Source organism: Phalacrocorax carbo, chromosome 2, assembly GCF_963921805.1.
Source record: "Phalacrocorax carbo chromosome 2, bPhaCar2.1, whole genome shotgun sequence".
NCBI lineage: Eukaryota > Metazoa > Chordata > Aves > Suliformes > Phalacrocoracidae > Phalacrocorax > Phalacrocorax carbo.
The window spans coordinates 156,461,773-156,475,802 of record NC_087514.1 but is presented as its reverse complement, the minus strand read 5'-3'; the positions used below and the strand labels follow the sequence as shown (position 1 = coordinate 156,475,802).

At 39.7% G+C, this 14,030-nt stretch overlaps 1 protein-coding gene across 4 annotated transcripts in view; it reads right to left on the bottom strand.

Annotated features, from left to right (window-relative positions):
* The window catches only part of DIP2C (disco interacting protein 2 homolog C), a 333,846-nt gene that overhangs the window by 120,605 nt on the left and 199,211 nt on the right, over positions 1 to 14,030 (bottom strand). For all 4 annotated transcript variants that reach the window (XM_064444999.1, XM_064445000.1, XM_064445001.1 and 1 more), the window contains 2 exons: positions 4,488 to 4,613; positions 3,448 to 3,657 (listed from right to left, as the gene is read on the bottom strand). In XM_064444999.1, the coding sequence (XP_064301069.1) occupies positions 3,448 to 3,657; positions 4,488 to 4,613 (336 nt within the window). The remainder of the gene's footprint in view (positions 1 to 3,447; positions 3,658 to 4,487; positions 4,614 to 14,030) is intronic.

The following is a 14,030-nucleotide window of genomic DNA, read 5'->3' as shown; positions in this document are numbered from 1 at the left end:
TCTTCCCATCTCTTCCAATATTCTTGCATTAGAAGATCACAGACAGAACAGCTGTTTCCAGTTAAGGCTGTCTTCATTTCTGCCACTGCAGTGATATAATTTACCCCATTTCATGAAAATCAGAAAGAACCAACAATGCAGAGCACATTCACGTAGGGATGGAGTGTGTGCATTGTCAGAGCCTCGTGTCTGAGGAGAAGCAAAGGGGTGGAGGAATGCCTTCCAGTGGAAATTTGGAAGCACACATAAGTGCCGTGTATTTAAAAACTATCCGGGAGCTAAAAAAGCATCCCTGAAATACTATAGTTGAAGAAAATGTAGCTTTTTCTCCCAAGCGAGCTGGCTCTTCTGGTTGTCAGGAAAGGGAAGTCTGGAGTAAGAGCTGTGAGCTGTGGCTTCTTCCATCGGCTGGGTTTCTCCCATATTCATGTCCAGGTGACAGAGAGTATTTTAAACTAGTCTCCTGTATTGTAAATTAATATTCCCGCTCAGAATGCATGACAATTTTAAGCTTGTCAGAGAACTATCAGTCATGCCTTACGCCACGTTTTTATATATACTTTATTAGAAATCTATGTAGCCTTTAGGTTGGATAGAGGCCTTTGATTTCCAAAGAGAAACATATTTGAAGCATATAAAAGAAACATTAAATGCACCTACAGGATCAAAATTTTGTAGTGAAATTTTTAACTCTTTATATAAATTTACACTCATATGTAAGTGCTGTGCGGTTTTCATTACATGAACTTTCTGAGCTTCGGGATGTGCTTTCTCTCTTTGATTTTTATATACATATAGATCCAAAAAATATAATACAGACAAATGAATGCTTAAAGATCTTAGAAATATATACAATAGGGACCCAAAGATGGGTCAGAGCACTAGGTATTTTTACAGATTTCACTGGTTTGACCTCTAAGTTCAAGAATTACCCAATGCAATTGTGATACCTATGCCAAACTAAAGATTCTCCCTGTAGCTTAATACAGACAGCCGAGTGTCTTAAAGCTGAGAATAAATATTTAAAAGATATCTATTGTAAACTAGAACTTTGGCCATAATAAAGCAGCAGCAGCAACCAAATTAAGTGAATAGTATAACATTAACAGCATATAATAGCTTATGCAAATTATCTAAATGATCAACAAAACTGAACTCTGATTATATTACAGCCAATGGTTTTTATCAAATCCCTTCTCAGGGCTGCATTACAGTACTTAAACTGGAAAAATCTTGGTTTGATTGTGTAATGCACTCTGGAGGTAAAAACCTAGTGGGTATCAGAATGGAGAGCTTTTTTCTATGTTATCATTAAAGGCTTTCCTGTTGCCCCTTAAATCTGTATTTATAAAAATTGGCATCTTCAGAGTACTGCAGTATGTCCTTATGTATTTACAGATGAATTCTCTCTTGCAGGCTGATCTGCCTCTGGAGAACAACTCCCTGGACCAAACAAACATCAAGCCATGGGAATACATGTTCTTTGTGATGAAGAACAAATTGTTTCCAGTAGCTGAGGAGCTTCAGAGACCAGAATTATTCTCCTCTCTCACCTTCTCATCTACCAAAGAGGATTATTCATCTATGATCACTGGCACACTGTCTCTGAAAGAGCAAGGCTATTTGTGGGAATGCTGCAAATCTACTACCTCTTAGAATACATTTATTTGCAAAATCCACCTCCTCAAACTGAAAAGGAACAAAAGAGCCATTTAATTTCCAATTCTTAAAGAAAGCAGAGCACCACAAAGAAATACATCTTGTAGTTATAATCTGTGCAGCTTCTCTTACATTTCCAGTGATCTTAGCAACAACAACTGATGGTAAACTTAAGATCACAGACTCAAAATGCCTTAATCTGTTAGCAGGTATCAGTCATATTTTGTATCCAAATGACCTTTACATTACTACCTCACAACCACTGTCCAACTAGAGATGCAATTTAAGGTATCTTATTGTCAGAATCAATAAAAATATGTATACCCTGAGGTATGCTTAACTGCTTCCTTCAAAGGAGAGATCTTTCCAGTCAACAGCAAGGCAAAATAAAACAAGTAAAAGAAGTAGTATTTTTCTCTTCTGCAAATACTGCCATTTTAATTTAGCTCCATAAATGCTGTATTATTTACCACAAACTCAGTGATTATAAAAGAAGACTTACTGTGCCAGATTTAAAATTACTGAAATGTCACATTATAAAGAAGCTATATTTAAAGACACATTAAGTCTTGGTGTGTGAGTAATGCAACCTTTTAGAGTTTGGATAAATTTAATTCTCTATGCTATAATTTCCTCTAGCATTTCAAGATGAAGTCACAGAAAATAACCAAATGCGATGATTAATGTGTTCAGAAGTGTATGTGTTTCTAAAACAAGGTTCTAAGCTATTCATTTAGCATGAATTTAAGAATACAATAGAAATTCTTCCCCTGACTGCAATTCAGCAATTCCAGACCATGGTGAGAGGATTACTTATCTGAAAATACAGGTGTTGCATCAAGCTATACTCAGAGCGAAAAAAAAAAAAAAAAAGGATATGGACTACTGTTCCAGCACATCAAATCAGGAACATTTAAGATGCCTTCATGTATCTCATTACATATACTTGTAACAGTCACACAAAGCTGCATTTCAGATGTGTTGTAGAACAGTAGCAAGGTTGCTTTATCTGTTCCAATATAGACTCCAACAGATTTTCAGTGAGACAACCCAAAATACACAGTCCCAGCAAGAATGCACCCAAAGCAGATGCCTCATATGATAAACAGCAGTTACTGGACTATGAAGGGAAAACAAGCCTTGCTTTCCACATGCCTAATCGAATAGCTGCCTCATTTTAATGATGACTAAGGTCAATGGCACAATATTCAGAAATAATTCATGCCTGTGAAGCTTAGCCCTAATGGAAAGAGAGCATTGACTTCCTAGGATCTTTCCAAAGTATATAAACAAGGCACTATTACGAATAACAACAGAACTTTTCTCCAATGGTATATAATAGAATTTCCCAAGGACTAGAATCACTAGATATCAAAAATCACTCAAACTATGTAATTAAAATGGTACAGCAGTAGGGGAAACTTGTGTGCAAGCACTCCCTAATGCTGCATGCACTGATTTTCTTTACTGATGGATCCTACACAGATGTTTTTTAGTGCTAAGTAATGGAAGTCATGCAACTGTATGTTTTAAGATATCTGGGAGCCAACAGCTGGACCGTGTTTGCCACAACATAAGTGTACCCCCAAATCTAAATGCTTTTTTTTTTATTTTCTCACAAAATAAGAACATAGGACTATCTCTCCATATAATATATGGAAATAGAAAAAAGGAAACAAGAAAAAGCACAGGAAAGACTTTTATAAGACTTCATATAGCAACATCAGCTACATGTGAGAGACAAAATTAATGTTAAACTGGACATACTCAAAATGTCCATATACTAACCTATATGCGTTTGAGCCATAACATCAGCTAGTCTGTGTGCAGCACCACTGCCTCCACTTTGTGTCGAGGAGGAGGAAGTGGTTGACGTGGTAGAGCCATGGATCGCTTGACTGATCCAATGTTCCATGTTTATACTCCCCTGACTTGAGGTGGGAGTTCCCTGGGAGTCGCCCTGTATGGAGCCTTCATCTTCTGAACCAGAAGAAGTATCTAGTAATTAAAAACAGCCTGTTAACTTGCAGTTTGGATTTTCCTAATAGAAATAAGGCATGTTCATATTACAAATCTAAAGATAACTGCCATTACGAAAAACTTACGAAGGTAGGGAAACGTAGTAAGAAATGTCTGTAATACTGAGAGCTCTGAAATAAAGTTAATCGCTTTCCTGCTCTAAGGCCATGTCTTTTGCATTATTGTACAAAAATAAGGATAATAAGAGTCTTTCTTTATAATGTGGCTTGAGAATCTTCTGAAGATCTCCAGCCATGTATGAACATTACAGAATGCCCACAATACTTTCCTAAGCTCAGCCCACAAAGACCGTGAACAACTTTTCCAATTGTAGAAAGCCCATGCCTCAGTGAGAAATGGAGTCCCAGCTGGACTCAGCGACCATCAGAATGCATGAGATGTGGGGCATTTTCACAGTCTAGTAGGTAAAAGAGCAGATAAATTTAAAAAGGAATGGCACATCTAACTGTAAAGACAATGTTCCATTATAGTGTTAGGGAATAAACTAGAAACTTGAAAGGAACTTTGAGTTACAGAAAATATGACAAGCTGGCCAGAGTTAGGTCCTCATAAGACCAAAAGGACCAATGCAAAGTTGAGGTACCACCAAGGGAAAAACAATCATGTGAACTGCCCCAGTTGACTTTCCTACCATTCAGTTCATATTCTCCTCTTCAAACATACCTCAATGTTATGCTCAGTGTGCTTCTAATGACATTTCCATTAGTATCTATGCAGACAGATTATTAGTTGATAGCAGCACAAAGAACCATTTTTAAAATTCTCATAACATACGCAGAGGTGCTCACCTGGAGGTGTGTAGGCATCCATCGATGTTTGGACCACCAATGAACGCCGTTTTGAGGGCATGGGGACTGCCATTTTCCTTTCTTTATGCTTAGCAAGAGCTGCCTGAACTGCTTCTGTGTGGACATCTGGAAGGAAAGAGATTTCAAGCTAGCATTCAGACAGAAACGAGCTGTTTGTTTGTGCATTCAGTGCACCTGCACGCAGGTTCATCTGTATGCCAGCTAGGCTGACAACGCATATGAAATGATGAAAGGCCAGGAACACATGGGATCTCAGAGGGACTGTGTGAGTTCTCACTGTATAAAAAGCAGCTTAGTGAAAAGTGCTATACCAACAAACTTGAGCTGTGTGATATTCCCAAGACAGTGTTGCGCAGTATTTGAAGAGTAGGAACTCCGCTTGCCCAGAGCAAACCGCTGCTTCACCAAGAGCTGTTACTTCAGCAGCCATTACCGTTTTCAGTAAAAGCATGGTGTATTAACATTGCCTGGTTTTTAAATGAATGAAGTTTCCAATTTACACAAAAGATACACAGACCAACTGAAAGGAACATTTGCTTGAAAGCTAAGAGGTATGTGGAATGTCACAACGGAAATGGCAGCAGGTCCCCGTTCCCAAATCCTCCTCCTGCCTCCTTCCCTTGGCTTTATTCACTGAAAAGTAAGTATTACATAGGGTTGGCCTGAGGCAGAATGAGCACGGGCCTTGTGCTTCACAGGCATATACTACACACAGCTCATACCAAAGCATCCAACAGACCCCTCCTCCATGGGGACATCCCCAGTGAAGAGCTTCTCTACCTTTCACGTGTATATATAGCTGTCTGCCTCCCCAAGTCTGAAAAAGGCCATTTATCATGTCTAAAAGACACTAGCGACATGTTTTGATTAATTACTTTGTTTTGTGCAAATCTTGTAATTAGTACCATAACTATACATTGAAATAAGTCTTCCTTTAGTTTACTACCTTGCACTGTTTGTCTGCATACTTCTATGGTTTTGGGACAAGATGTACATGAGGAGACTGTATGCAAAACACACAGCAGGCAACAAAAGCCACTTATGTCTAAAGAAGTTGCCACACACTGACTATCTGGCACAAAACTGGAAGCACATTAGACGTTGCGTTTTAACCGGTCACTGTTAGGCAGCTGTAGAAAACGCAGCAAGTTGTGTTAACCATTTAGCTGTTTCCATTTGTGAAGTAGGAACTCAGTGAAGTAGGTTTAATCCAGAGTGATCTCACTTCTGCTACTGCTGAATCTGTTTGAAGACCACCCTTGTAGGCAGTGCACAGCCTGCTTCCTACTCCCGTGTCAATGTGGCAGCAGCTCTGAACAGTCAATGGTCCCCAAGAAAAGCAACAGAAAGACAAGAGTATATAGAACTTTATTTAAAGAGCTGTTGGTTGGATCACATCAGTATAAGTAACTTGTTTAAAGTAACAACTGGGATGGATGTCTAGAAGCATTAGATGATACTCTCTGCCGATAAACTGCTATGTCTCATTTTAATAACAGTATTCCCTATCTTCTGCCAGGGTTTAAGCACTTCTCAATGGAAAGGCTGCAAGGATGTCAAAGAAAAAAAATTATCAGTTGCTCTGTGAGGTTTTTGTTTGCTCGTACTTTAAACCATAAAGAGGATGAGCACATCAGCAAAAGCAAAGCAAGAAAAGCAAAGAGCAGAGCTGGAAAAGCATACGCAAAACATAAAAGAGCCATGCGGCTGACAGACCAAAACGGAGGAAGACTGCAATGCTAACATCAAACCAGAAAACAATTTCTCCCCTGTCAAGTATTTTTTTTTTTGAAGTAGAACATTTAAGGTCTTTCTTATAATTAAAACCTGATGAAGAGTTTATGTGAGAAGTAGCAGGTTAAGAAAATAAACAATGTAAGTCTTTACCTAACAGCATGTCCCCAAGAAAAATTCCTGCGTGCTCACTCCACACCAATGCCAATAACATATACAGGACTGAACATGCTTACTAATAGTTTGTGCTTCTTGTCCAACAAACAGGGAAGATTCTTGGTTTTCCTTGAAAGGATAGCAATTAGATATCATGCAGTAAAAGTGAGCTTTCCCTTTTAACAGAAAAACAAAAGTCTACAGCAATTTTTGGAAAAGAACAAACTGATCAAGACAGGAAGAATTATTTGTATGTTATTGTATTTAGAATGTTTTTAATGCAAGTATCAGGAGGGACATGAGGTGTAATGTGAATTCTTCAGAAGTTTTTTAAATGAGGGCAGCTGACAAAATCATTACTAAAATGCTTACTAACAGCTGGGCACTGAATCATAACTTGTGAATTCTTTGATTTCTTTTTTGATGTAAGATGGTAAACTCATCAGCTTAATTAAAAGACACTCTGCAGGGTTTTGATTTTCAAATGAGTCCATGGGAGTCCAGGAATTGAATTGTTTTCTTAATAAAGCACAGGCCTGTTATGTTTATTTGTAATGGATTACTGTGGAATAAACCAAACTATAGATTACTAAATTAAAAAAAAAAAAAAAAAAAAGAAAGAAAAAGAAGAAAACCAAGACCCACAGGAAAGCAAAAACAATGGAAAAGATAAGAAACTCTGAGTAAACAAGAGGGAAGCTGACTGGCAAGAAGGAACACACACACCTGCTCCCAGCCCAGCCTGCAAGGTCAGCTATTCTGAAGGCATTACTCAGAGTATGGAGACTACCAAAAAAGACCAGGACACATGCCTAGAAAAGGCTGAGGACAGTCCAGAGATGGTCCAGGGACTATCTGCAAGAGCTTACACGCTTTTAGGGGAGAGGAAAAAAAGGCAGCAGAAACAGTCAAGCTTGGATGAAAAGTCTTTTCACAACGTTCTCTCCCAGGAATAAAACTCTTGGCTAAAGAAAGTGTCTCTAAGCATATAAAGAAAGGCTAAGGATTAGGTAAAGAATTAGTGACAGCCTATATAGTTTGTACAGTCTTCTTTTTGAATGAGAGCCTGTTGATGGGTTCTAAAAATGCTCTTCAACCTATTTTGACAGTCTTGTATAGGACTTGTTAAGCTAATGAACAGCATTCAAGTCATTCATACCTAGCCACGAAGTCCCAAAGTACTGAGGAATCAGAGAGGTGAGGGAAAGCCAGACTGATACTTAAGAATTACACTTGAGAACAACTCACAGGTTACAACATCTATCCTGTAACCACAGCAAGACAGAAACAGTAAGTAGATTTGTTCCCACCAAATATCAGCTTCAGGTATGCACTTTCCAAAAACATGCTTTGCTTTTCTCTAGGTTTTAGCTTTGCTTTTCTGATCCACAAGCCAACTTTACCAGGGTATCACAAGGAATGTTAAGCAAAATACAACTAATGATATCTTTTTGTAGTTTTATGAAGCACGGATTTAAACCTAAACTGAAATGCACATTCCTCACCAAAGGGTGACCCTGGTGATTTGTTTCTCATCGATTTGAGCAAGAGTGTGGTAGCCCTTGCCTTTATCTTGGTGAAAAATGGGCTACGGTGTCCGTCCTATTGTATGCGACCCATTCTCTCCCACTGCTTGCCCACAACCTGTCCCTAGCAGCTACTAAAAAAATTCAAGGACACTTGTAATTGGAAGCTCCTTGTCCACTAAAGGAATGAAACCACATTTGTGATACACACTGGGACAAAGTATAATGACGATAAGAAGATATATCCAAGTTCGCTCAGGACAGGAAATTGCTTATCCCCCCAAATCCCATCAGTACAAAGCAGTTCGTATTCTCTACATATCACGCATTGTGTCAGCAGAGAACATCACATTAGAATTTCAAACCGTCTCTGGCAGGGTGATGCCCCTTGTCTTTCAGGTCTGACAAAAATGTCTGAACTGTCTTCTCAGTCTACCCTGGCACACTCAGGCTAACTGAATTCATCACACTGTGACTGAGCATTGCTTTAGAACACAGATTTCTTGTTAAATTTTCCTGAAAAAAAATGTTCAAGTATGAAGATTTTTGTCTAGAAACACCACACAGTTAGAAGCTTTCATTAAAAAAAAAAACAACCAAAACCAAAACCAAAACCAAAACCAACAAAACCCCCACCTCCCCTCTCTTTCCTCATACTGTGCCATGCTACAATTTCTCACCTACTACAAACTTCTGATAGAGTTTTTCAAACACAGATATACCTTGATGTAGCTGCACTCAAGCCTTCTGAAAAAGTCCTGGGTCTAAGTGGGAAGAAAATGCTTTTAGGTGAAATGTTCTTTCATGTAGAAGTCTGTGACATTCTAACTACACTGTTAGAGCTGATAAAACGACTTCAGGTCCCAAGCCTTCAAAGCACTCCTATGGGTTACAAAATCTTTATACTCTTGCCGCCTGGCTTTTCCACAAGTCTCAATGGAAAATCTAGAGCATAGAGTAAAAATATCACCACCTCGATCTACAGTAGTGGGAACCAAAGCACAGTTCCTTATGTGCTATTGTCCTCCACTGTTTTAGGTTGGCCAACCATATGTTGAATCTAATTTCTGAGTTTGTACTCGAGGAATCAATAAACGGGAGAGAGTAAAGCGACATGCTTGGGAAAGCTAAGTGCTTAACTTGTAACCAACCTGGTGTTCAGTGTTCAACCTGGCATGTATTTCTTATAGGCTGCTGGATAATACTTAGCAAACTTCAGACAAAACACCTCTGTCTCTAGTCTTTTCCCTGTTGCATTCAAGCATTTTTATTTGTTTATTCTCTCCCTTTACTTTCTATCACAGGATAAAGAGGGCAAGCATACTTCTGGGAGCAACGGCAGTAAGTGAAATACAAAGGAAGTAGAACTATAAAAACAAGCACGTGGTAGAAAGTTTCCCTTCAAAGAGCTAACGATCTATTAAACAAGAGATGAGGCCTCAAAACAAAGGGCTGAGAAATTAAAACTGGCATAGAGAATGAGGGTCCATAAGCTCAGACTCCCAGAGCAATGACCCATGGATCTGGCCACTGCACACCATAATCAGGAACTCTCATCTATTGCAAACAGAGGTGAATTCTTCATTCCATCAGCAGGATGAATTGCCCAGATTTCCCAGGAGATGCTCTGCTTAGCACAGTCACTCTTTTCATCTGGTTTATCTTGTACAATGCTGTGCTCCTCGTCTAACTGAAAAGGCTTAGGAAAAAAACCAACCCACTAACATACATTAGTACACAGCACCTGCTTGATAACAGACACCGTGTTCTCCAGGGTCTTTCCCAGCTTCATCTCTGAGCGTGCTCTAATGGCTGCATGCTCAACACGTCAGTGGATTTGACTGTCCATGGAAAAGCAAACAAGCCCACCTCTCTGCTTCTGTGGAACAAAGTGACATCATACCTGCGTTGGCACGCTGCTCCGATGGGATCCCCCCGGCACAACAAGCCGGCAGGAGACCAGAGAGCCAGTGGTCGGCACAGAGCTAGCCGGAGGGATGAGCCTGCACTCAGGAATTGCTCATTTTAAATGCACGGCCATGTGGGAGGGAGCAACCTATTCTCAAGAGGGAGAACTGGGTGACAGAAGATGCGAGGGAGATAACTGTATTAACCACTGACAGGTGGGCAGTGTGAATGGATACACACATTCAAACGTTAAATAATAATGCCCAGAGAAATAGGAGCAAACACTGTTAATTACAGATTGCTGATACTGTTGACCCCTTTTTCATCATGTTCTTTAACTGTTTATTCCCTACCTTTTTGATGACGTAGCACATAATATCTTCTTTGTTTGGGGAGGCAACTTTTTATTTAGTCAGAAGTTACGTTGGCACATAGAAAGAGATCCCAGCCAGGAGTTTTAGTCTTGTTTATATTGGCTCTGCGATAAAAAAAAGTCCCTTCTGAACTTTTACTGAAGTCTTTTCTATAGAATATACTTTCTCTCCTCCTTGCACAAACATATGCACACTTAGAACCAGTGGCAACTTTCCTCTGTGACAAGCTGCCCTCTCCTCGCTATTTACTTTGGGGAAGACAGTATGTATGATCTGTCTAGGCTCAGATGAGCTCCACAAGCAAATCAGCCTTCCGTTCCTGAAGCAAGAAAGCAACTGTTGTGTGACGAACAAGGTCAGCCATTTCCTGGTCCACATATGGAGCCATGCTGCAGTATCTTGTGTTTCTCTACAGCTGACAGAAGAGCACTCGTTTGAGTGTGCAGCCTCGTTGGGCATGGAACACAATCCTGACTCTCCTCTCCCCTTACACCCCATGAACAGGGATGCCTCATTCCTTACCTGGGCCAGATACAGTGTCCTTGAAAGCTCTGAACTGTAACCGAGACATCTGAAATATGCTGCATATTCCTAGTCCTCCCACAGACTTTTGCAGCTTTTAGAAGGAGAATGAGTTTGCTCCTTTTTGTTCAGCTCTGTTTTAAAATAACAAACACCTATTCAACAAATTGCAGTTGCGTTCTTCCTCAGTGTAAAGAGGTTGTTAAAATTTTTTTCCTATATGAGTTTAACATGCCTCAGTGGCTTCCTTTATTCAGTATTAGCTGCATTTGCTCCATAGGCATGTCAAACATTCAACATACTGTTAAGCAAAGTGATACCTCCTCACGGATCAGGGGTCTGGGTGTTAGTTCTGCCATGGATCACAAAACAGGGCACTCCTCCCATGGAAGCTTTGGATAAATTAAAAATTTCCACATTATGAAACTGTTCCTCACACCCTTTGCATAAAATGCCTCAGCTCACAAAAGGGAAACAGCGTCTTCTGTTGTACTTAAACCAGGTCTTGCAGTTGTGGGTCAAGTAGTTCTCTTGCATCTAATTTATCATGCAGCCCTGTTTCTTTTTAAGACAATAAATTAGAATTGCTGTAGATAGGAGTCATGCACTGCTAGAATCAAGATAGCAGACCTCTGTTTCTACCTATGTTTCAGAAAAAATATATTACTTCTGTGGTTTTTGCTTGAGTCATCAGTTTCCCAGTAATTATAAAGCCTTGATACCCAATCACTAGGTGTTTAAAAAACACAAACATGGGAAAAAAAGCTGTTGCCTTTTTTTTTGCTGTACAGATGTAGAATTAGCTAACGGAGTCCCTACCATCTTCTGCAGACTGGTTTTCCAGTTCTGAAGTAATAGTACTTCCATCCCTCTCTTCGGCGGATATACCCCATAAAGAATAAAACTGGTGGGAGACATACCTAGATGTGACCTGAATTCATGTAATTCCTCTCCCCGAGCTATTTTTGTCTTTTTTTCATTTAGCCTTTAGAAACAATCTTTCTTCCGTTGCTTTAGTAGCCAAATCCTGGAAACATGATGATAGGACTGGAAGCAGGATGGGCTCAAGGACTCTGAGAAGCTTTAGCATCCTTGCTTTTTACAGGATAGTCCACAAACGCAACTGACTTGCTCACAGAATGGCAGATTATTAAGATCAAGAAGGTTGATGCTCTGCACTAATGAGTTGAGAATGCCAAATGATTTTTAATAAGGGGTTATTTATGTACATATAATACATATTTATGTATTATTTATATTGCAGTAGAGGATCAGCCCTGAAGTCAGACGTTTAAACAAATAAGTAAAGCCACGAATAAGTGTCTGTCTCAGGGAAGCCAGCATCTGGGGTGGCATCAAGGAAAACAGCTGGAAGAACAGGCAGAGAGGCGGCTTGCAGGAGGCAATAGGAGCAAGGGCAGTTATTGCTGCATCAACACATTGTGCAACAGAAGAATCCTAACAGCTTCTGAGTTATTACAGGGAGGCAACCGCATCACTATCAAACCAGCACTATCAAAGTTGAATTTTGGCTGAAAATTCTAGATAAGGCAATGCTAAGTATATCAATAGTATGCTAAGTAATTATACAGAGGAAAGGTTGGCAATTGCTGCCTTACAGGAAACTAGTAGTTGAAAGCATGAAAGTCTCTTATGAGTTTAATCAGACCTTTGTTGTAGCTACCATGGAAACGAAGGATATACGGAGAATTCATTTCCTAATATGTGGCCTGTAAATACTTTGAGTAGAGATAATTTGGTAACTACATCTATTGGAAATGCAATCAGGACATACTAAATAGGGTGAGACACAGTAAATGTGGTATCATCAGAACAGATTACAGTTAGGCTTTGTCTTTTGATTGTCCTGGGCTGACAGCACTGACTTATTTTCAGGCAGATACAGGGCAAGTGATTTCAAAAAAATTGCTGTGTTCATCCAACACAGATCATTCCTTGGAAAATCATCTCACCCCTGGGAATGTTAAAGCAAGTGAGTCCATATAATAATGGATCTTTGCTGTGGGTGATGCTATAATGAAGCAGTCTCAGAATACTTTCACAATCTCTCTGGGTATTAAGATAGGAAAGCACAAAGCCTGAACAGTGTGACACCTAATTTCTCTCCAGCTGCAAGCAGGTGTGCTGTTAATTCTGAAATATGGCATTCACAACAAACACAGTGAATACTTGACTGAATGCAAGAACATCTGCTCTAAGACAACACTCATTTATAGGAGGGCTGTGGAAGTTACTAACCGAAATAAACTGTTGCTTACACTTCAAAAACAATTTAAGTGTGTGAGTTTCAGTTTTTGGGATGTTTAAACTATATATACTGGGCCTCAGGTTTTACTGGGAACTGGGGATACATGGATATGCAAGGGAAAGTTCTGCTGACTTCTCATGAATTCAGGGCCAAATTTTGTTGACCTGCACAATTTTTGAAAATGAAAAGTCAGCATTCTAGAAAACATCTGCACTCTCATGAACGTGACACTGAAAAAGGCCTGGCTCTTCTAGGATGCTGCAGCCAACAAGCTCCACTGGTGCAGGAAACTGTACTCTGTGCACCCCGCAAAGGGCTGCGCTGTGCCATCATTCAGTCGCTGCTGAGCACCTTGCGGGCATCTTCTGCCCACCTCCTGGTGCACACCAGGAAGCTTTGTATGCTCTCATGTGGCCAGAAAGCTTAACTCTAATGAAGAAAAGCATGGCTGTCACCTCCCACTTTGGATGGCAGTGGCGACAATCCATGATTCTGGGTGGAAGGAAGGCAAAAGCTGAACAAGCAGTTGGGAAAGCTGGATGGGCAGGCTGGGAAACACAGAGGTTATGTGATGGAAACAGGGAACACCAAAACAGAAGACTGAACTCTTTATGACTCCACTGCTAGTTTTGCTGAAAGGCATAGTTTTTGCTTTACTTTGGATTCTTCAGCTATTAGAATAAAGTTGATTTTTAATGTTTTTCTCTAAACTCTAAAACTATGTTAACTCTACTCATACATTAAATAAAAAAAACCATGCAGGCCTCCCACTAATAATTTCCATCCCTCCATTTGTTTATTATTTCATCTGTAATGCAATCTGAAAGTCAGATTCACATAGTGACTTCATCTCAGGCCCCCTTATTATGCGATCTGAAATAAATCAACTTTCTACTGGTTTCTCTCTGGAGATCCTTGAGTAATTTTCCTCAAGAGTTTTGCAATAATCCTTACAAATTTTTCTGCTGGGTCAAAAGCAAGTATGTGGTCATGTAAGTCACATCTTTGCAAAAGTTCTTCTACAACCTCTTTT